Raw genomic sequence first — 22314 nt, forward strand, 5'->3', positions numbered from 1 at the left:
GATGCATTTTACTACCGTCCGCCGTGTATTAATTACGTTGTAAACAAACCAAGTACAGAAAACTCAAAAATTCGTATCTCGGTAAATATATGTCCTATCGAGCTCATTTTTGTCTCTATAGAAAGCTGAATAAATGTAGAATTCAAATATGAAAAGATTTCTGTTGCGCAGATAACGAGAAAGGAATTTAGCGCTTGCGAAAAAATCGTAGAAAATGAAAACAGTTCTCACGGTTTAAAATGAATGAATACTTTCCGGGATACAACCTGCCCAACCGAACAAAATTTAATTTAATTTAGTCTGCATTTTACCCCTGGTCTGCAGTGTTCAGTCTGCATTTTACCCCTAGTCTGCATTTTACCCCCAGTCTGCAGTCTGCATTTTACACTGACCGGTTTTTTTAGTCGTTTTGGTGTGAAAACGGGTATAGATTTTGACCACTAGGGTCTTAAATCTGGTATGGTTTTCAAGGGAACCGCGACGGCGTATAAACGTATTTGTCTTTTCAATTTCAAATGAACAGTAGAAAGAGAAGTATACAAAATATATCATTCGAGCTGAATTTTCGGGTGAATTTTACCAATTCTTGACTTTGGCATTGAGACGAAGCGTAATTATGCTACAACAAAGGTCTGAAAACGGGTATGGATTTTAGAGTCCAGGGACCCGTTCCTCGAAAGTCCCAGTAACTTACCGGGCCCGATAAGTATATTTGTAAACGATTTTTTGCCGATTATACAGTGATTAGAGACATGGTACTCGGGCAGTGATTTCATAGAATTATAAGATTTTAAAATTTGGTATTCAAAGCTAACAAAAATTGACTTTATGAAGAAACATTATCACCAAAGACACTTACCGGGCCCGGTAAGTTACAGGAATTTCGAGAAACGGGCCCCTGGTCTGAAAGAGGGTGTCGGAAATAGCATGTTTTGGTCTGAAATAGGGTTAGGATTTGGAGAACCCCACGGCACACCCCCACCGAAAATTCCGAGGAGTACCTCCTCCCCCCCGGGTCACAAATCTCGCTCATGTTTGGGGAGGAATTTTACTTTACGTTTACACAAATTTGCTTTGGGGTCATCGGCAGCGGGTTTTCTGCAGCTTCTCCTCTTACCAGCGGTGTTGGTGGAGCTGGCATAGTTAGCTTTCAAGCTACGGCCGGCGTTGATCTTTACTTGATGGCCGTCGTTGGTGGAAACTTGTACAACGTGTAATCGTTTCATGTTCAACAGACAAAGCACTAAATTCAAGGCCATTTACAAATTCTTTTAAAGGACTAAAACGAGGATCCTTTTAAAACGAAATCTTCTGAGTTTGTTGCCGAAACAAAACAGCGAGAAGACCAAACGATAAAGGTCCGACAACTTCAAAATCTGACACAGCTTTGCCGTCGAACATGGCTTCGTCGGCTAGTCGAAAGGAAGATCTTTTCACCATTTTAAAACCTTCGGGGAAAATTTGAACTACGGAGCTTTTTCGGGAAGCTTGCAGCTCATCACTGATAACACGAGAAAAGGACGAGAAGTCCTTTCTCGGTGCCCGGCATCCTGTTTAAAACCGATAAAAACAACAGGTAAACGGAATGGAGTCTTTTATTCAGATCAAAGAATCATGTTACGACATTTACCACTCGATAATAACTCGATCTCAAAAGTTTGACAGGCTACAGCGTCATTTTACAACGTTTACCAGGACTGTGTTAGGAGCGATGATAAGTTGATCTCCTAAACTTTGACACATTTTCACACTTACCTAACACATCTAAAAAATAAACCAGCGTGAAATGATACTTACAGTAAAAGTCATATCCGTCCTCTCATGCCAAGGAACAACAGTTTTTTCGCGGCTTCCTTTCTAACATAGGTTGACTCTGTATTTGCATTGATAACGTGGTACATTTAGTTCTTCCATCACGATTTTCGTGGCACGTACATGTAAATTGATGAGGCATTTTTCAGGTTTCATAATTAATGTCAAAGAGAGCGGATGATTTCATTTATCTATGTATTCGGAGTACAGTTCAAAGTGTGCACATTAGCTTCATGCGGATCACTTAGACAATATTTTCTCTCTAATGGTGGCTTTTTACTAATCGATAAGGCCGAACTAAGAATAGTGCTAAAGAATGTGTGAAAAAGCCGGTGTTAATTAATTATGTGAATCACAAACTTTCTCTAATGTTCTCTGTGAAATGCTGCATGCATGATCGCTAATTTGTACTGATACCTTATACACAACCTAACGGATGAATTACAAAACAACAAGAGGTTTGTTTGTCAGTGATCTTCCGCTTGAACGCCTCTGCTGCCGTTCATTTGATATTGTAATAACACTACTCTTTTTTGAGAGAACGACTCTCTCTGACTCACAACCTTAGCTAAAAAGTTGTGGTGTACTTTATTCCTCCCCACTCGGTGCATTGAAATATAAACAGCGAGTAAAAATATACAGGGATAGTATGCACTTTTGAACTCATCAAGCGAAGAGAACTCATGATCGTAATCTCAGTCACAGACTAACTCAACATTTGGACTCGCTCATAGACTACGCTTTTATTTTCTGATCTTAAAGCACTCCTCCTGTAACTGTTCGTAATAGGATTCTTAGCTCCGAGAGAAAACAATTAGTTATTGATTGCCGATCTTGACTTGTTGGCAAATTTAGCGCCGTTCACTGATTCGAACAGGTCAATGCATCTCACAAAGCGATACACGGGAATGGAAAAAAATGTGTGTCTTCAAATTATCCGGCGGCTTGTCAGCAAGTAATTCCCAGTAAAAGCTCTGTTTTGTAAGACGTTTACATGATAAAGCGTTCATCTTCTTTGTGGTTGCAGGTTAAGGTATTTATTGATGATCATCAAACTGACGTGGGGAAGTTGAGTTTGAAAATTAACGTTTATTGTTTTGCATTCAGACCATCAGTACGGTTATTGTGCTTTTGTTTGGAATGAAGGGTATATGCGAAACACAAACTTAAACCAAAAGCTAGTGCTAGTAATAGACACTGTTCACGATAAAAGGTTAGTTTGAGTTTGTGAGAAATGCTGAGGTTAAGTAAACGATCGAGCATTGACGTGGTTCAATATTGTACACATTACTTCCGTTAATAAAAGAGAATTTTGGATCTGACATATTTATTTTTACCCTGCTTTTGCAATCCTTATTACGCCGGTCGGGGCCAGTCCTTCTTGATTTAACAGAAGGACATTGAGTTTTTATATTAATGACATTTTTCATCATCTCTATCAGTTGCTTAACTCACAAACCTAAAACATGCAAACTAACCAAACAGTGAACAACACTATGAGCAAAATCTATCAGATCAATGATTTAATAAATTCACAGTCATTTCGATTCATTATCAGCCGTTTAAATCTAGGTTAAACTTATAGAAATCACATGAAAAGTATCCGGTATTGCTATGACTAACGAATTTATGGTCTGGAAACGCAGCTAAGTCTTAAACCAAGACATTCACACTCGAAGAAACTTCACGCTACAATCCAATCCTTTCCGTTAACTATGGTTTCGACAAGGTCAGCCTGGGAAACGATCATAGGGCGCTCCTCACTGTTATTCTAATGCAAGCTGTAAATGATACTAGACACTACGGCCTTGTATGCGACTGTTTTATTACAATGTTTGAAGTGGAAAAAAAGAAACAAGAACAAGCTAATGGTACTGGCAACGAAAGGAAGCAAGTAACACTTTAAAAAATCCCACCCGTTGAGGTGGTAATTGAGAAAAATTGATAAAGATGCTCGAGTCTTAAACACCTCATGAGGGTGACGAAAACGAAGTTCGAGTTTCCCAGTTCCGTGGCTCTCTTCGACCATCAAAATTTTAAGTCTTGAAGTTTTGAACCTGAAGTCTTACGTTTTTACGTCTTGCGTCCATTCAACTAATTTAAGTGAGCGTTTTTTGTGGCACGTGTTTTAGTGTAGACAGCTTTGCTTGACAACAATAATTGCCGCGATGCCCAAACAATTCCGACTGAAATATTTATAGTAAACTGCAAACAGAACTGAACAAAACAAAAGCATATTGGTCTTCTCAGCTCATATGACTGAAAAGAGTGAAAAGGTTAAGTTAAGACGTCTTAGCGCGAGATGATTATGAACAACTATCAGGGTCGTAACATGGTATATCCGGGACCCATTGATCCCTATTTTCTTGCCGTAATTTTGATCCCTGAGCCCCATTTTCCCCAAAATGTTGATCCCTGAGCCCTGATGAAAAAATTGATCCCATCCATTTTTTACACAATTTCAACTCAGAAAACTTCGTTTATGTCCATATATAAAATATAGAACACGTTCAAATGGGCTGATGAGAAAAACATTAACTCTAAGTCTTAGTTGAAGTTGTAAGTTCTATCATAGCTTTAAAGATATAGATGAGTTGACCTCTGTGCATTATGGTTAATCCATACCTTAAAAGTAGGCCACTTCCCTTTACGTATCACACGTCTTGAAAAATCTTGCTGCGGAAACTTGACCTTTTTATATGTAACGTTCATCAAGAGTATTTACTAAAGTTTATTATTAGCCTTGCTCATCATCATACGAGCAAGGCAGGTTTTTAAGCCAATCAGAAGAAAGCATAAGAATCGAAATTCGAATAAATCAGTATAATTTTAGCCAAACAGCAGTAACAGTGGTTGGTCCCCAGTGGAATTAACAGCACTGTAAGGAACTTCTGAACGAAGGTCTTCCTCTAGCTTTCCAATACCTGTACAGTACGAATATCTACTTGCTCGGATAAATTGTCCAGTTAATAAATCTCCGGTCTCTTGCAACCAAATATCTCACGTGGGGCGCTGAATCTACAGGCAGCGGTCATACCTTTTGACATTGAGATCTTTTTCCTCCTTCTGGCTGACGGGCGTTAGTGGTCTACAGTAATGTATTATTGGAAAAGTGTAATCGTTTGTCTCACGATGTAGTCACTTAATGATGTAGATCTCGACGTTTCAACTGCGTACTGCGAGTGTTTATCAGGAACTGCAACACTCTGAACTTATATGACTCCAAGCTCGGTTCTGGTTGATCGGTTCTTAACTGCTGGGATTGGTGCATTTTGTTTGAGCTGTTGCCTCACTGGTCTGTTGTCTTACGGATCTCCTACTGCTGTGTTTCTTGGTTAAGGGCAATCAACTTTTAGATTTTCTTTTCCGCCATCCCTGTTGATGTTGTTGGGGCTTAGATCAATTACCAATAGCAAGCCACCTGCTTTACATGAAGTAGAAAAATGAAATGGTGCAGGCCACAGGTTCTACAGCTCAACAGCCTTTCTGTATCAATCCCGCCACTGGCTTTTCCTGATTTAATAACTAGATTGTCAAAGGACATATCTGGTTGTAGGTCTTCCAGACCTACATTCTTCCAGCTTCGAATCTAATGGGCTCTGAAAAGTTGTCCACCTGACCTTGCTCCCCTTCCTCCTCATCACCACTTGACTCCGATGAATCATCTGATTCAACTGACCCCTGGAGCAATGCAACTAGGCGTTGTTCTTCATGGTGGCTCAAACAGAAGTTGTTTCCATCTTTTATTATCTCAACTTTCTCGATGATACACTCCGGTGAATTTCTGTCGTCAAGGTGCCCAGTCTTGTATACAAGGGGATCTTCATCTGACTGTTCCAGCCATCTCAAACTCATGCGATCTTCCAGGAATGCATCACCGTTATGGTGGAGATCTTCTGAAAGAACTGCAAGGAAGAAAGGAATAATAAAGCTCTTGTAGTTGTGCTTGAGAGCAACTACATCGCCTTTTGAAAAGATAATCTCGTATTCCTCGACTGCGTCATGAGCTGTAGATTGTCCTTCACTCCCTTGAACCTCTTTCAGTAGATCGATTTCTCCATGTGCCGATACATTCCTTCTGAACATACTCAGGGCAAGTGGAAGTGTACCAGATCTTTCTTTGGTCTTCCCTCTTGTTCTTTGTTGTCGTACACCCCGTCCAAATTCCTTCGCAAAGCCCTGCAATGCCTTCCCTTATCTCTCCTTTTCCTACGCGCTCGTTTCTTCGTCCACATCCTCGTTACCCTTGCCGTGGGACTTTCGAAGCCATTCCGGTGCCTTTAGACCCAGCTTTCTCTGTGTATAATGGCTTTGAGGACCGGTATAAGAGATGAACGAGGATTGGTATAGCCTCTCGATAGATTCTAAAATGCAGCTGGGCCTCCGCGATGCGTAGTCGTTCATGTCGGGGGTTGGGCGAGCGGGTGTTCTCATTCCACTAAAAAATTGCTCCAAATCTAAGGTGGTGAAGGAAGAAAACAAAAGCCCTTTTCGCGATGTCAACAACTTAAAAGCTTGTCTCTGCGCCAGAGTTCACAACGATCACGTAGTTGTCCCTGATAGCCAAGCCAGTTGGACTGGAAAATCCAACATCTGGACCTGCAATCGGAATGATGCACACCCGGTTGTGCATATTCGCCATGGGGAATGGCCGTTGATTTTGCTTTATCTGTAATGATCAGGATGCTGTGTTTTGAAGAAAATGCAACTGCAGTGGGAAATTTTAAGATGCTCTTAGCTGGGTTTTGCCGCCAAAATCTGTCCTGTTCTGGAACAAGGGTGCAAACTGATGGGTCATCTGGCAAAACATTTAACAGGTTCTCTTTAAAAGGGCCTACAGCAGTCGCCATGTTCATTTGATCTTTGTTGCGTATACAGCTGCGGGGAAGTGACTGTGCAATTGGCTTGGAAATAGCCTCGTTGGAATCCTCCCTGGCAGAACGCAGGAGCTTCAGATTAAAGAGATAGTTTCCATGTAGAACCCAATAGTTGAAGAGCCCACTCCTTACTAGCTTGAGAACGTGCGGAGGGTCTGGAACAGGAACTCTGGTGTCTTCATTTGCGATACTAGACATATGGCTTCTCTGGGAGGCTTCTGAGTCAGACACCCATGGCAACTCTTGTAATCGATAACACTCCAACCTGACAACGAGCGCACTTGCGTTCCATCGGCTTTATACTTGTATGCCCAACTTGTTCACATTCGTCGCACACAATCCCTTCTTCTTTGCATTCTTCACAAGAAACCACACATTGAGTCCCATTTAAAAGACAATGTTTGCATGTCTGCACAACCTTAGGGCTGTCGTTATCATAGTGCTCAATCCGTGGTGCTCCTCCTCCTATCAGTAAATCAAGTAAATTCCGCTTTTAATGAATTGGTTTGTCTATTGTCCTGTATTGTTATGCTTGAAGACTTGCCAGGAGTAAGTACAAAGTAAAACCAGTCAAAGATGTACTTACGTACCTTTCTCTGTCCCGCGACTTCTTTTTCTCCTTTTTCCTCTTACCCATTTCTCACAACAAAAGATATGTCAGGATATGTACACAGCGCTTTGAGAAGAGCCCAGAGAGCCGTAGGCAGAGTTGCGTAACAAGGCGAGGAAAGTCCGCTCAACAATTGAATTAATTAAGAATACGATACCATGTTTTTGTCAAACAACTCACATGACAGGAATTGCCCCCAGCCGGAAGCAAGAATAGGAAATGTACGTCGGCCAGGAAATTCTATGGACAGAAACCTTATTACGCGGAAAAATATTGTGATAAGAGATTTTTTTACCGTGTGTTCATGGTGTGACAATTCTGATCCCTGATTCGAGCTCAAAAGCCTTGTGATCCCTGATCCCATTCTTCTGAGCCCTGAGCCCTTTCCTCTGAGCCCTGATCCCAGTCATATTTTGAGCTTTGAGCCCTGAGCCCATATACCATGTTACGACCCTGAACTATGCAACATAATCAAATTTTAAGCTTCTTTTGAGTCACTGATTAAGATGTCTAATGTGGGCTCGCTCATAAATTTCGAGCCTTTTGGTATAAATCATAAAAAAAAAAACAAAGGCACAAATAAAAATCGTGTGTAAATGTTAATGACCATCATCCTTAATTATTGTCTCCTTCTTTCCTCTACACTGTTAGTAAAAAGGGAGATTAATTCTGAATATGTTTTGCTAAATTGCCATTCGTTTTATCGAATTTTATTCAATTTTATTTCAGACTGAACTCCATTAAAGAGAAACATTGATTCTACGATAAGTATATGAAAGGGTTACCTTTGCTGTAAAAACTAGTAAATATAATGGTAAGTGTCTGGAAATCAGGGCGGAGCCTCCCCTACAAAACCTTTGGCACTCCTAGTTTTCCACCCAAGCCAAAATATCAGCTAACGAAAAATTAAAACCACACTGAAAACGTTGCTTTGAGACAAGTTCCTTGCAAAATTGCGACATTATTATGAAAATGCACTCATGCCTAAATCGCAACTCATGGAAATTGAATAAGACCGCAGGAGGTTTGTTTTCAAAGACGTTTCCGGCGAATTTCAAGACTATTATGAAAATGCACTGATGCCTAAATCTCACGACCTAATGTGCCGTCAACTGAAATCACAAAAGGTTTCATGATGTAAAAAAAGTTTCTAACAAGATTGCGGGACTATTATGAAAATGCACTCATGTCGAAACTCTTAAACCTGCCAAAAACCACAAGAGGTTTGTTTTCAAGGAAGCTTTAACGATGTTCCACTTGAATTATAACCTGCTACCATTTATTTACGTTTAATACATTTCTGATCTTATCTGAGATATTGCTGGCTGTAACTTTTGTAAATATAACCGCTTAAGCAAACACAATATTTCCCAGACAACGTCGAGTAATAGGTCTACAACTGATTTCTCATTGCAGACTTAACTTTATCATTGTAGAGTTAACTTTCTTTATAGTTCGCTTGTTATGTTATGTTAAATAAAAAGTGAACTTATTCAGAGGAAAGAAATTGGTCATATAAGATATACGCACACTTAATATACATCATGATTTTCCTTTTTTTTTAAATTATTTGTCAGCTAAATTCGCGTGGCAGTTTTGGGGCTTACTTGGTAAGCTTCATAGCCGCGCTGCCCGTACTTCGGTGTCGTGCCTGAAAAGCTGCATACGCTAGTTAGCTGGTCTTGTTTTCAAGTACCACGGGTCGATACTTGTAACGTGTCCTAGCTTTCAAACCTCTTTTCAGTATGGCACTGCGCTATCTTTTTTTACGCTCAAATATGGACACCAAATATGCACACCAAATTGTTAAGTAGGAGTACTTTGTTTAATTTATACTGAGCTAGCCGTAGCTGACCGTAAACCAATGAAACTAAGAACGACTTTGTCAGTTTTGTGACTCTCTTCGATCATCAAAATTTCGTCTGAAGTCCTTTGAACTTCAAGTCTAACGTTCAGAAAGAAAACCCAGCTTCCTCTGACGTCCTTTCAACTAGTTCAAGTGAGTGTTTTTTGTAGATCGTGTTAAGTATCCAGTGTAGACGGCTTTGCGTGACAACAATTTGCCGAGATATCCAAACAACTCCGACTGAAATATCATTATTTAATGTGAACGGACTATAGAAACAAAATTGAGAAAGAATACTGAACTTCTGAGCTCATACCTGAAAAGAGTGAAAAGGTTATGTTAAGAATGAGGACGTCCTAGCGCGAGATGATCATGCACAGCTAAGCTAAGGTAGACTGCTGCACAATCCAAATGTTTAGCTACTTTTATTTGGCTAACATGTCTAATGTCGGCTCGCTCATTAAAATTTCGAACCTTTCCGCTTCAAATTTCATCCTTCTTTAATTCAAGGGTACTTTCAACTTTTGAGGTGTTTCTCATGAAATATTCAAGTCGGACGCTAGTTAGTTGTGACACTGTAAATCATAACAAACTGTATATCAATATAAAGCTTAATAAGTGTAGTTTTTAATAAAGTATATATTTTTTGCGAACCTCTCGTTAGAAAGCGCCAGGACCCGAGAACCTCTTCAACGGCCAAGGTTTTTCGATATTTTATTTGGCTGCCAAGGCATCTGGGCTCAAATTTAGCCGGTGGTCAGAAATATGTGAGACGTGTTGCGTTAATGGTTGCCACACTAAACGTTTACTAAAGATCAAACTGATTCCCTGGCCAGTTTTGTTTGGCATTATCTCTAAAATATTGCGGCCAAATTAGTTGAAAGTCGATGTGGCATTATAAATAAACCTTATAAAACCGTGAGCTAATAATAGATATCCCGTGGTCTCAATTACAATGGAAAGCAGTTTCCCACTAAGGTATGTTTTTTTTATTCACGTTCGGTTTTCGAAATGTAGCGCAGAACTGGGGAAGCCGCCCAAGACAAAGGTGAGCAAAGTAGTCACGACTCAGAAACAGACCAAAACTATAAAAAAAAAACACTGAGTTCAATTCATGATTGACTTTTAATTTTGAAAGCCAAATTCTACAGCATACCTCTTCCATAATTGTCCGTGTGATTTTTGTCATATCCCGAATCACACTTTGGAAAATAAAACGCATTAATTCTTTACCTAATTTCGCATAACAAAGGTGTAAAGTGTTTTGTTTTGACGTTAGACAAAATTGCTTCATTTGGCCACACCTTCCACAGTCAACTGAATAAAAGAATTTTCTTTAATCCAAAAATAAACGTCTCAAAACATTGAAATAGAAATACCGCTGTTCGAGAAGCGTTGGCGGGGCTTCTTAAACAAAGAAGGTTATCTGAATTTGTCTGACCTCATTTTTGAGTTTTTAATATACAATGGGCCACTTAAGATCGTAATGTGCAATAAAGCGTTGCCTGTTCACGTAATGGAGCTTATGAGTTATTTAACTAATTGAGGAAGTCGTTGCCATACTTAGTATGTTTGGATATTTTTAGGCAATTCCCACTCACAAAGTGAAAAATGTGAGAGATAATTAAGATATGTCAGATAGCTGCAATTCTAATTAATTTTTTGACCATTGACGACCACATTACTTGTGTGGGTGGATGTATTGTCTTCAAAGCAATAAAAAGGACACAACCAGATAGATCTTTATTTCAGTTCTAGGCCTGGCTAGGAAGCTCCGGATCCAACTGAAGTTTAAACAACCTTACAACATCCTACAAGGTAAATTGTTTACTTATCTGAGTAAAGATTTGTCAGTTTGTAAACGAAATTCACTGGACTACTAGGCCACTAAGTAGCTAAGAGGCTTTCTATTCGACTAGCATTTTTTGTTAGTTTTTTCAGGGCTAATCTTTTTTTTACAGAGAACGGGGTACGTAGCAATTTAGCAGGCATTCTAGCGGAAGCGCGAGACATTTTGATTGTTGACCATTTAGATCCAGACTTTTCTTCTGTAGGAAAAATGTATCTGTTCTTTTGTTTTTGTTCAGTTTCTACCCATCGTTTTCGTCAGTTTCTAATATTCAGGTGCTAAAAAATAGACTAAGGTATAGATTGAAAACGATCGGACAACTTGTTTAAGAACAAAACTGCAATGTATTGTAATTTTTGATCAAAGTTACCGTGGTTAAATTAAGTTTTCTCTTCTATCTATATTTCATATCCATCCATTCATCCATTTATATTATTAATCTTTAAAGCTGTAAATTTTTTCATGTTAATTTTTTTTTAAATTATTTTAAAATACTTAAGAGCGGCTGCCTGTAACGATCGAGAATACACGAGATAAGGAGTACTGGTGTTACCTCAACCCGCAATGGCCGGTTTAAGATTGTGCGTATATTTCTAAAAGGAAAGTAATAGGATTGTTACCACTAAGCTATCTTTGGATAAACGTTTGTTCATTTATAGGCGCCAGGTTAAAAACAAAACATCCCATTGCTTTCACACATACACCACTCATCGACATTGAAATTCCATTAACCTGGTTTAATGCCATTGTTCTAGTCCCCACGAGTGTCCTGCACACTGCCTGCAACTCAGTCCTAGAGCATCCATATAAAACTAGAAGCTGAAACCATACTTCCCTAATGAAGGAAACATAGATTTTAAGCATCACAGACCTAATCCAAGATCTTTTTCCGCCTTTGCTTCCCACTTTTTCCATAGGATTCATTGCCCAAGATGAAACAAGCCATTGCTGTCATTGTCCTTGTTCTTTGCCTCTCAACTGCCTTCGTTGAGTCCAAGTAAGAAAACACTAATTATCATAAAGATTCCACTAAGTAAAGAAACACTTAGAGAGTTAGTCAAATACTACATACGTTTATCTACATTGACACGAGGTTTCAATCATTGGCTTTCTCTGTCAAATTGACTTGCCAATTTCATGAGAAATGATCGTGGAGCAACCCTTTGGGGCCGTGATCTGCCATCTAATGACATAGTCATTAGTCAGGAAGTTACTTTACTTTCTGCCTTTGATAAATGTACAGAAAGGCATTTAGTTTTTTCTTTATTTTAAAATTGGAATAGCACACAACAAATGTGTGAGGCAGCTTTAATCTTTAGACTTAACAAACTAGCTTGACTGACATTACATACTTTAGAATGTTGTTGATATAACGCGTACAAAGAAGGTTTATCACGAGTTTGTGCATTGATGCTATGAAAGTGACAGCTGAAAAAGCTATCACAATTTGCCGTTTTTTTAATCTTTAGGTTATTCAGATATTTATTTAATTCGTGTTAAATTTAATTAAGAGAATTGCTTGCTCGTTAATACAGCGAAAAAATAAGAACCTGACTTTCAGCTTGTTCTGAATACTATATCTTAAAATAAGGAGGCCACGTTTGATCGATTCACAAAGCTTCCACCAGATAAATAAAACCAAAACAAGCTTATCACTTGTCTTCATGCTCTCTTGTTGTCAGCAGATAGGTCCCTGTAAATATATAATAATTAAATGCCTTAGTTTTTCAGTTGATTTGAACTCACATTTTCTTTTTAGATCCTATTATAACAATCGTGAAAAGGCAGCCCTGTGGAAAATCATGGAAGATGTAGAAGAGGTTGGCACCAGTACTTGTAGATTCAATCCGATATAATAATAATAATAATTAATAATAATAATAATAATAATAATAATGGTGTAATGATGACTTATCTACAGAGTAGATCATCAAGGACAAACTAAAGAAATACATAATTATATATAATAGGAATAAAAAGGAATATCGAAAATTACATACTGGTATATAAAGTATATTAACTGAAGTTTGAAAAGCAATCAGTCTAACGAATATATATAAACCCAAATTAATCTAAACTGGACTCGGCCTTCGTTTCCAATCCGACATATATGGCGGATGCGCTGCATTAACACAAAAGACTTGCCGCTATAAATCGATAGGTTGAGACACAAGAAACGACGTTTAAACAAAGTTGGAACAATCAATCATTCCAGTAAAAAAGACCTCGACTCACAGCGGACTTCCTCCCGCCTCCACACCACAGCTTTTTCCAAAATCGCCATAAATACTGAAATACAAACGTAATTGTACTTGTAAAAAATTGCATCCATAAGAATCTAATCATCAGTTAATAGTAAAAAGAAAAAGATTACATTATTAGTGAGGTCATACTTGTCTTTGTGCAATTGCACATGCGCTTTCAATGTTTTTGCGAGGCAAATGTGACATTCAAGCGTTTAGGTTTAAATTTAAAACACTTCAGTTTCTGTCACTCATTTTAACCAGTATTTATCCACATTATTTTGCGAGAACCTTTTGAATCTGCGAGGCTCAGTATTTTTTCTTTGTATCCGTTCCTTTGCAGTTTGCAGAAACAAGAGATAAAGGTGATCATGAGTGTGGTCCGAACAAGCCTTGCCCTGCAAATTTGAAATGGCAAGTTAACTTCCTGATTATTTATCAAAATAATTTTAGATGATGCCGGGCTCTAAAATTTGGCGTTCTGAGAAAAAGAAGTTTCAGTTTTCTAGACGTAAGGTAGAGGTTTTGAAATTACTATCTCGCATAGAATGTAAACTTCGGTCTCCTTCGATAGATAGATTTTGATTTTGTTTATTCCCACCCTTTTCACCAATATCTCTGGCAAAATAAAAACTTGACGCTTTCTCTTTTCTGTTAAGAGGTCTTTCCTCATAGCAAAACATTGTAAATGTATATTAAGCATCCTGGGTGGCTCAGATTTTAAGATATTTATGTTTGAAAACACTTAAAATTAAGGATCCTACTTTGCATAAATCGGAATATCTTAAAATTATGTTAAATTGCGATCGGTTAAAGAAAGAATTCTTTTCGATATTCGTGCAAGGTTTAGGTTCAAGAACCCGGCGAAACCGGTGCTAGATAAGAAGGCTGAATCTTGGTCAAGTTCAGTCGTTATTCGCTTTTTCCGAACAAGAGTTTTATTTTGTTTTTCCTGGTCTATTTCACTGCTATTCAAGTGCTTTGAATTTTAATCATGATTATGAGAAGTCGTGCAAAACGTAAAATTTACTTTTACATTTATATTCAGATCAAGGTTAAAGTAGAACGTCACTCTAAAAATCATGTATTTTTTTAGTTCACCAATGAAAATTTAAAAAATTTTAGTTCACCAAATAAAAAGTTAACACTGAATTGAGTTACTCACCGTTGTTGGAGCTTCTGAACAGCATCCGATACATACGAAATTCTCCTCCAAAATCCAAATTGAGCACCGCCATTTTGAATGACACTTAGTTGCCCGGCCGCTTCTTCTTGACGTCATTCCGTCCAGCGGAACTGGCGCGAACTGCAGACGGGGGGAGTTTCAAACGCAGTGACAGAGGTGTATTTTTCCGCCGTAAATTTTGTTTGTTTGTTTTTCTTTTTGCTGTGGACTAAATATGCCGTCGTGTGCGGCTCCAGACTGCAATAACAGATCCAAAAGAGATAAAGAAACAGGTGTATCTTTTCATAATGTGCCAGTTAAACACGAGAGTTTAGCAAAGAAGTGGCTCGACCAGTTATGCCGAGAAAAAAGATTCGAGCTGCCGAAGAATGTATATGTGTGTAGTGAGCATTTTACAGAAGACTGTTTTGAATTCGTACAAATTGAGCTGATTGGTGGAACCTCTCGAAAAAGATCTCTCAAAAAAGAGAAGTAGAATTTCAGTGTTGCAGTTCTTATTAACACAGCTCGGTTAAGAAAAACCATTATTAAAAGATCTTCGTTTTCGATGATAAATGAAATCCCTGCGTAATAAACCGGCAAGCAGTGAGACAGATTAAAAACAAATACAAATGGAAGACATCAATTAAATTGATTTTTAATGTTTGAACCGACATACAATTTACAGTAAACTACGAGGTTTCGAGTACAAATACACTAGACACTAGCTCTTCTCGACAACAAAGGCATTCCCTTGCGGTTGGCATACACTAAAATGTACCTTGAACTCTCTCATTGTTTTCATTACCTTGCACTTCTTCATCTTCGGATTGACGGACACGTTCTGGTTCGAAACGATATCGTTCAAGCGGAGCCATTTCCACTTGTTTATTTTACGTTTCGGTTTCCGTCATGGAAGACGGCCAGATTACCAAGTGCTTGTCAAAATGGCGGTGCTCAATTTGGATTTTGGAGGGGAATTTTGTATGGATCGGAAGCATTTCAGAAGCTCAAAAAACGGCGAGCAACTCAGCTCAGCGTTAACATTTTGTTGCTCAATAAAAAAAAATGACTTTTAGAGTGACCTTCTCCTTTAATGTTCAATGCGAGATTGTAATTTTAAAACTTCCACCCTAAGTCCAGAAAAACTGCTGCGAGCTTCCTTAAATGCAAGCAAGCGGGACATTGGAAACGTTCGTTCTAGATCTAGAGTAATTGTTTTGTCTTTGAGAGAAAGAAGGCCGCGGAGGGTCTAGACCGTTCCCTGAAAACACTGTAGGATTGAGGTAGCAGTAAGGTCAGTGAGGTCACCAGTGATTACTAAGAACTGCATTTTCAGAGCTATCCAGGAGTAAACTAATTTTCTTTAGCCCATGCTCCAATCAAGTGTAGTTGTTTACCCCTAAAGCTACCATTAGACCTATACAAGCCAAGTACTGCTACTTCATACTTTCCAAAGGCTGATACGCTGGCTTGGGCCTCAAATGGCTACATGATCTTAGTAGCTTGCCACATAAACCAATTTTTAAAAAGGCTGAACTAGTGAGCAGCACTGAACGAACTTGATTTCTAAAACTTTGTATTATCCGACGCGTTTCGTTAGACTACGCAAACTTCATCAGGGATTTTCTTCATCAGGTTTTACAAGTGATAGTCTCATGCTTGTGTATATACACAAACCGTAAACCATACAACACGTTTACTGATTTACGTTAAGGAAACAAGTTACATGCTTTAGCAAGGAGTGACTAGGGCGTGAACCACATGCGTAACATATTTGCCACATTACATGTGCGTGACGTATTAGTTTTGGGCGGTCACAGATTAAGCCCGGGAGATTAAGTGCTAAATCTTACGAGAATGTGTTTCCACCCGGCATGAATTGAACTTGTTTTTAAATATCCCCACATGAAACCCGGTGTTCTAGCTGCATTGCTGCCACAGAGTTCTTGTAATATTCCATCAAGCAAGTTATGACTCCCTAAATTTCTAGGGTACTTATTCATTTTTCAGTGAATGGATATTGTGGCGCTAGCACTATTGACACAAATGATGGAACGGTTAATAAACGCTGCAGTATTTGTTAAAGTGCTACCATGAATTTCCCACTGACCTTTACTCAGCTAGGAGACCATAAGGCTATAACGCTCATGATCAGTAGGAAATTCATGGGTCCATTTACACATACACTGCAGAGTTAATTCATTTTTAAGACAGAATTTTCAGCCTCAGTCTTTACTATTGAACACAGCAGTCTCCGGGAGTTGATTCTAGTTATAGTACCTTTTTTTCTCCTCTTATTTATTTTACATTTTCTTTACAGTGTTGATTACTTTTGTGTGCCAAGGAATTAGCGTTGTCCAGCATACTGGAGTTTGAGGCATCGAGATCCATGGTTGTTAGATAATTGAAATAGTGCTTAGTTCGCAATAAAGGAAGCTTGCCTCAAAAAGAAATGTAATTGTGGTTGGACCAGGATAGTAAGAGTTAGCTGTACATGTTCGTCTGCAGATATATAGTACCACCTCCTTGCGCTGTTTCTTGTGATAGGGGATTCCTTGGTTGTGATATAGCCGGGAATTCCTTGCTCACCCCTAGAATCAGAAAAGCGGTCATTATGTCCGGTGGTGACACGTTTTATGGTTTACGCAAAACCTACATTTATGCTTGTTTAATTCTAGATTAACGCTTCAGACGAGCGATCGTCAGGTCTTTTTCTTAACTTGAACTAAAGGACTATCGTAACAGAGCTAAAAATTGCAAGCTGAAACAACTGAACGTTCCTTAAAGTGAAGATATTCTGCACAATGATCGCTCGTATGGGGTTAAGTTTTAAACGCGAACAGCTTTATATGTTTCGATGTCTCGATATAGGATTGGATAATCAGCTTTGTAGGTGAACAATTACATGAATTGAGTTTGCTGACGCGTAACAACTTTCTGTACCCATTAAGTTACTAATGCAGTGATACTGTTCTAATTGTCGAGTCGGTTTCGTAACAGCTCTATACTATATAAGTAATGTTTTTAATTTCTTCATTGCATCTTCATTTCTTCAGTTCACAGCCCTGAATTAATGACCTGAAATGAAAGGACCCTTGAACATTGGAAGAAAGCTATTTTGCAACAGCAACCAATTCATGTTATTGCTCACATATAAAGTTAACTATTCAAGGAATAGTCAACATTGAGGGATATTAGTTGGTTTATGTTTAGCTGGGGTAAAACATGACTTCCTTATCGGGATTAAATTGATGTTGCACTTTTGCTTTCTTTGATCAAGGTGAACGTGAGGCTCTCTTTGAAATTTTGCCTTGAAACAACGTACAGGCTATAACATAGAGAGAGTTAATACTTGTTATGTTTAATCAGGACTGCCTAAAGTGTAACTACAATTTATCTGTGTACTTATTGTACGTACATTGGAGTTGACATTTAATAAACGCTTTTGTGGAAATGAACTGTTGTCAGCTTTGCAAGGAGATCTAGTGGTGCATCCTGGGATTTGGGTAGCTCCTCGGATGCCAATTGACTCACTCACTCCCTATATGTCAAAATTTATTAATGTAGACTGAAAGAATCTTTCACAAAACAGCTTATATGAGTTAAACTTCATCCTTGTTGACTGCATGTGGTCGTTCACCAAAATGACCGGAAAGAACAGCACCTGGCAGAAAATGATTAAAATCGAAAAAGCTCCGTACTTTCGAAGCATGTTTCGGTTTTTCTGAGTGTTTAGAGTGCAACCATACTGTACATGGTTTAAAATCATGCTGAGACGGAAGGGAAAAGCTTCGTCTGCCCTGCAAAGGCGACAGGCTTAGCAAGAAAACTTTAATTCCATTAAATTATTGTGAATTTCAAAATTAGCTTTACACTGTAATTTTAGTTGCATTAATTCGGCTTGAGCGTCAATTTCCGCAACCTTAGCAAGAGGATATCTAAGTGTTTGGTGTCCGGATCTGTATCGAACTGTCATTAGCATCGAACATTTCGCTAGCGCAGGTTTTTATCGTGTTATTTGCTAGTCTAAATTTATCGTTTAGAGATTGAAAGGAAGAATTTTATACGGTTTAGTTTACAGCACACAAATTTGTAATCTTTTCAAAATCTCAGCCACAGGTTTTTTCTTAAAATTTCGCAAATTTCAGCCTCGCTATTCTTATAAAATAAATTCTTATAAAAAAAAGTAATTAAAATTATTCCTCAAATTTATCGACTAGAGACAGACTCACAGCTTTGCTAAATTTTGCGTTTAATTCTTTGAACTTTAGTGTCAGTGGAAAAGGAATAAACCTGCAAAAAATTACTCAAATACACCTGTGATTAATAAACACCGGCCTACCTCCAATATCGGGCAAAAATTTGTTTTTTTAAGAAAATAACTATATTTCAGTTATTCTAGCCTTTGTTGATTATTCTATCAAGCTCGTCACCTCCGCCGTTGGGATCAGTCTGCCGTCAGTATTTTGTATTTTCTACCTCGAATAGATGCCTGTGGGCCTTCAAGGTCCCGTTTTCGTAACAACGCCTTCAACATTTAATCAAGCCGTGAAAATAAGGAGATGGACGTTGGCCAGAGATGCCCTCCTTCAAGGATATCGGGTAGTTCTGTGAAAACTGTTTGCTTAGTGAAATTACAACGTTGACGTTCGCATACAATTTTAATTAAAATACTGAACTCATCTGTAACACGCCTGTAGAAAAATTATCATCAATTTTCAGTAGCCAGGATCACGTCTAAGGTGCGATATTTAGTAATTATTTTATAACTCTCCGCCGATTTAAACAATTTTCTGAAATGAGCGCGCATTACGGTTAAAAACACCTGAAACCACCAGTGATGGTAGAAGCATGATTGCTAGCAAATAACGACAAGCTCACTATTTTCTTTGATTGTATTTATACTATGATTTGATGAAACGCATAAGACCTAAAAAAGGTTTAAATTCGGCGTGCGCTGATCTAAGAGCAAAGTCGTGCATTAGACGAAGAAGGGAAGTTTTGCGAGGACATCGTAAAGTCCATTGCGTGAGGGAACAAGTCACACGAGATGCAGCTTCTACCTTGTCTATAATATCTTCAGTCTGCAGTATTTTTTTAGCTTAACGCGTAATTTTACTCGGGTTAAGACTCAGGGTTGATATTTAGAGCTCTTCTTCAGGAGGTAGAAGTCTTATAGAGGCCGTATAAAGTAGGTCTTGGGGATGATTTGTGGTTGGGAAGGGTTCAATCGTTGGGCAACTGCTAGTTAAGTATTTTTTTGTTGTTCAAAATGGCCTTATAGCGTCTCCCGTTCAAATGCCTTGCTCAACGTCTGAGACTTGAAGTAAAATGGCGAGGAAGAGCAGGACTTGACGAGGATTTTCTTTTCACGTGTTTACAAAGAGTGCATGTGAGTTTGAAAAGCTATTCGATTATTTTGCTCCCTTATAACTGTAGCGATTTCAGGCTTGCGATCAACTGATTCCTCGTCGGATTTCCGACCAAGTTGTGTTACAGCATCAGCTAGATGTTTAATCATCGTGATTCGCATCCAGCATTAATGTAGTATGAAGATGAAAAATCGATTTAAAACGCTGTCTTGCTTTAATTACTGAGACGATTCTGTTGTAGAAAGGCGAACTTTAGCTAGGAAAGATCGAGTTTTGAGTGCGATTTTAGGTTCGTTGGCGCCGTCAATTATTGCCCACTTATCACACTTGTTTTTATGTTTCATTTCAGTCTATATGTCTCTTTCTTAAAAGAAAACTAAGTCACATCTTTCTCTTTTATGCTATTCCTTGACCTTGCTTTCTTGTCATAAGCCCTTAAATTGAAGTCTTGTTAATATGTTATCGACTATCATATTCCTTCAGTCCCCTTTAAAGTCTCAAAATGTGCCCAGTTTCAGTATGTTAATTCTTGTAAACTGAATCCAGTCATAAATCGATCATAAATTAAAAATGTAACTTCGGAATTGCTATGCTCCAACCTCCTTTCGTCCTTGAATCAACAAATCAGTTTTACAAGAGAATTATAGTTGAACCGATAGCAAGAGTGGAAAAATGAATTGCTTTGATAGGGAATTGACTGCTTACTTTTACGCAAACGGTTACTGGATCACCCGACAAGACTTGAGTTTGTACTGGCCGCCAAAACCTTGTTTTTACTGTGTAAACTGAAGGAATTGCAAAGTATTTGACAAGTACAAGTGGACCCACACGAACCGCTCTCAGTAGATTGGCATGTTATCGAAACGTTTATGGATTAATTTCGTTTTAAAGATTCATGTTTCGGAAAACGATAATTATTCAAATCAACGACTGATTTGACATCTTATGCTTGGAGGATTGTCAATATTATTGAAATCAATTGTCGCAAGGGAGTCAAGTAAATAAGACTCGAATACGTTTATCGGCGATTCTTCAATGCGTCGAGTATTTTGGCTGAAGTTTAAAATGGAATATAGATTATTTCAATACTCTACTTGTGTATGTAGACTGATTTTAATATAAGAGTTAACTGCTCTTTTCATTGTTTTCTTTTATGATAATCCACTAATATTTTTCACAGAAGTTTTGGAGCATTTATTCTCATATTGTAACTAAAGCTTATGTACATGTAAACCCCCTAGATGAGAGGATTTTGATGCCGTGTGAGGCTTGCACGTGACAATCCACACCTTTGGCGAATCCCGCGTATCTCCCTCCGCAAATTTTAAGAGAAAAAACGACATTTTTTCAGTCCAAAACGAGAAGTTAACATGAATGTGCTTCTGACAATCAGCCAGTGTGCAATTCTTCGAGCTAGTTAAATTGGCTCGGTGATATTTTAGTCCTGTTTGGAAATTGCTTTGTATGGCGAAATTTTTTTTTCTGCGTCGCTACTCCGGGCCTTTAAGGTCGAGTTTTAAATTACGCCTCCAGCGTTTAATCGAGAAAATACATATATTGCCTTCAGTCGGAGGTCTCCTGCTGTAACAATTCAAAACGAAAGATAGATTTCATTATAAAAGGTTGCCATGCACTGGAATGACCGTTTAAACTAAGAAAAATTGGCCCTTTCTAGAGGTTAGAACTCAAGCACTGATAACCGTACAGCCCTTCAATTGCCGAGCATTTTGCGGGATGGATAAATTCGCGATCGCTAATGGGCAACCAGATTCAGTAGTTCTTTCTTGGCATTGAAAGTTTTCAAATGAATCGGTTGATTTGTGTTTGATTCTGAAAGTTGGAGATTCGAGGGTTATAAATCTTATAGCTCATGGGAGAATTTGACGCCTGAGTATGAAAGGAACTGCTAACGCAGAAGAATAAATAAGGCGGAATATTGTTTTTCCGACCCAGGCTGAATATTCTTATTTTGTGCCGATGTTAGGCTGAAAATATTCTTTTCAATGTTCTTAGATTATAGCGTATGACATTTCCGTTTTAGAATGTATTGGGATATCTAAGTGTTTGGTGTTCGGATCTGTATCGAACTGTCATTAGCATCGAACATTTGGCTAGTGCAAGTTTTTATCGGTTTATTTGCTAGTCTAATTTTGCCGTTTAGAGATTGAAAGGAAGAATTTTATACAGTTTAGTTTACAGCACACAAAATTGTACTCTTTTCAAAATCTCAGCCACGGGTTATTTCTTAAAATTTCGCAAATTTCAGCCTCGCTATTCTTATAAAATAAATTCTTATAAAAAAGAGTAATTACAATTATTCCTCAAATTTGATCGACTGGAGACAGACTCACAGCTTTGCTGAATTTAGCGTTTAATTCTTTGAACTTTAGTGTCAGTGGAAAAGGAATAAACCTGCCAAAAGTTACTCAAATACACCTGTGATTAATAAACACCGGCCTACCTCCAATATCGGGCAAAAATTTGGTTTTTTAAGAAAATAACTATATTTCAGTTATTCTAGCCTTTGTTGATTATTC

At 38.3% G+C, this 22314-nt stretch overlaps 1 protein-coding gene and 1 long non-coding RNA gene across 7 annotated transcripts in view; both read left to right on the top strand.

Annotated features, from left to right (window-relative positions):
• The window catches only part of LOC146450496 (uncharacterized), a 174440-nt gene that overhangs the window by 17484 nt on the left and 134642 nt on the right, over positions 1–22314 (top strand). For 2 of the 6 annotated variants that reach the window (XR_014860295.1, XM_085100332.1), the window contains one exon: positions 10898–10963. The exons of 1 other annotated variant lie outside the window; for it this stretch is intronic. Coding sequence is in view for 2 of the 5 variants with exons in the window: in XM_085100335.1 (XP_084956461.1) it covers positions 10163–10193 (31 nt within the window). In the remaining 3 variants the exon portion in view is untranslated. Of the gene's footprint in view, positions 1–10162; positions 10194–10897; positions 10964–22314 lie in introns of those variants that run through there. 3 more of the 6 variants (XM_085100335.1, XM_085100336.1, XM_085100334.1) reach the window with 2 other exon arrangements.
• LOC146450498 (uncharacterized) lies at positions 11712–17863 on the top strand. The gene is made up of 4 exons (XR_014860297.1): positions 11712–11991; positions 12754–12824; positions 13597–13651; positions 16726–17863. It is a non-coding gene; the product is annotated as an uncharacterized LOC146450498 (long non-coding RNA).

Source organism: Pavona decussata, unplaced genomic scaffold (genome assembly GCF_977016875.1).
Source record: "Pavona decussata unplaced genomic scaffold, jaPavDecu1.1 SCAFFOLD_455, whole genome shotgun sequence".
Taxonomy (NCBI): Eukaryota; Metazoa; Cnidaria; class Anthozoa; order Scleractinia; family Agariciidae; genus Pavona; species Pavona decussata.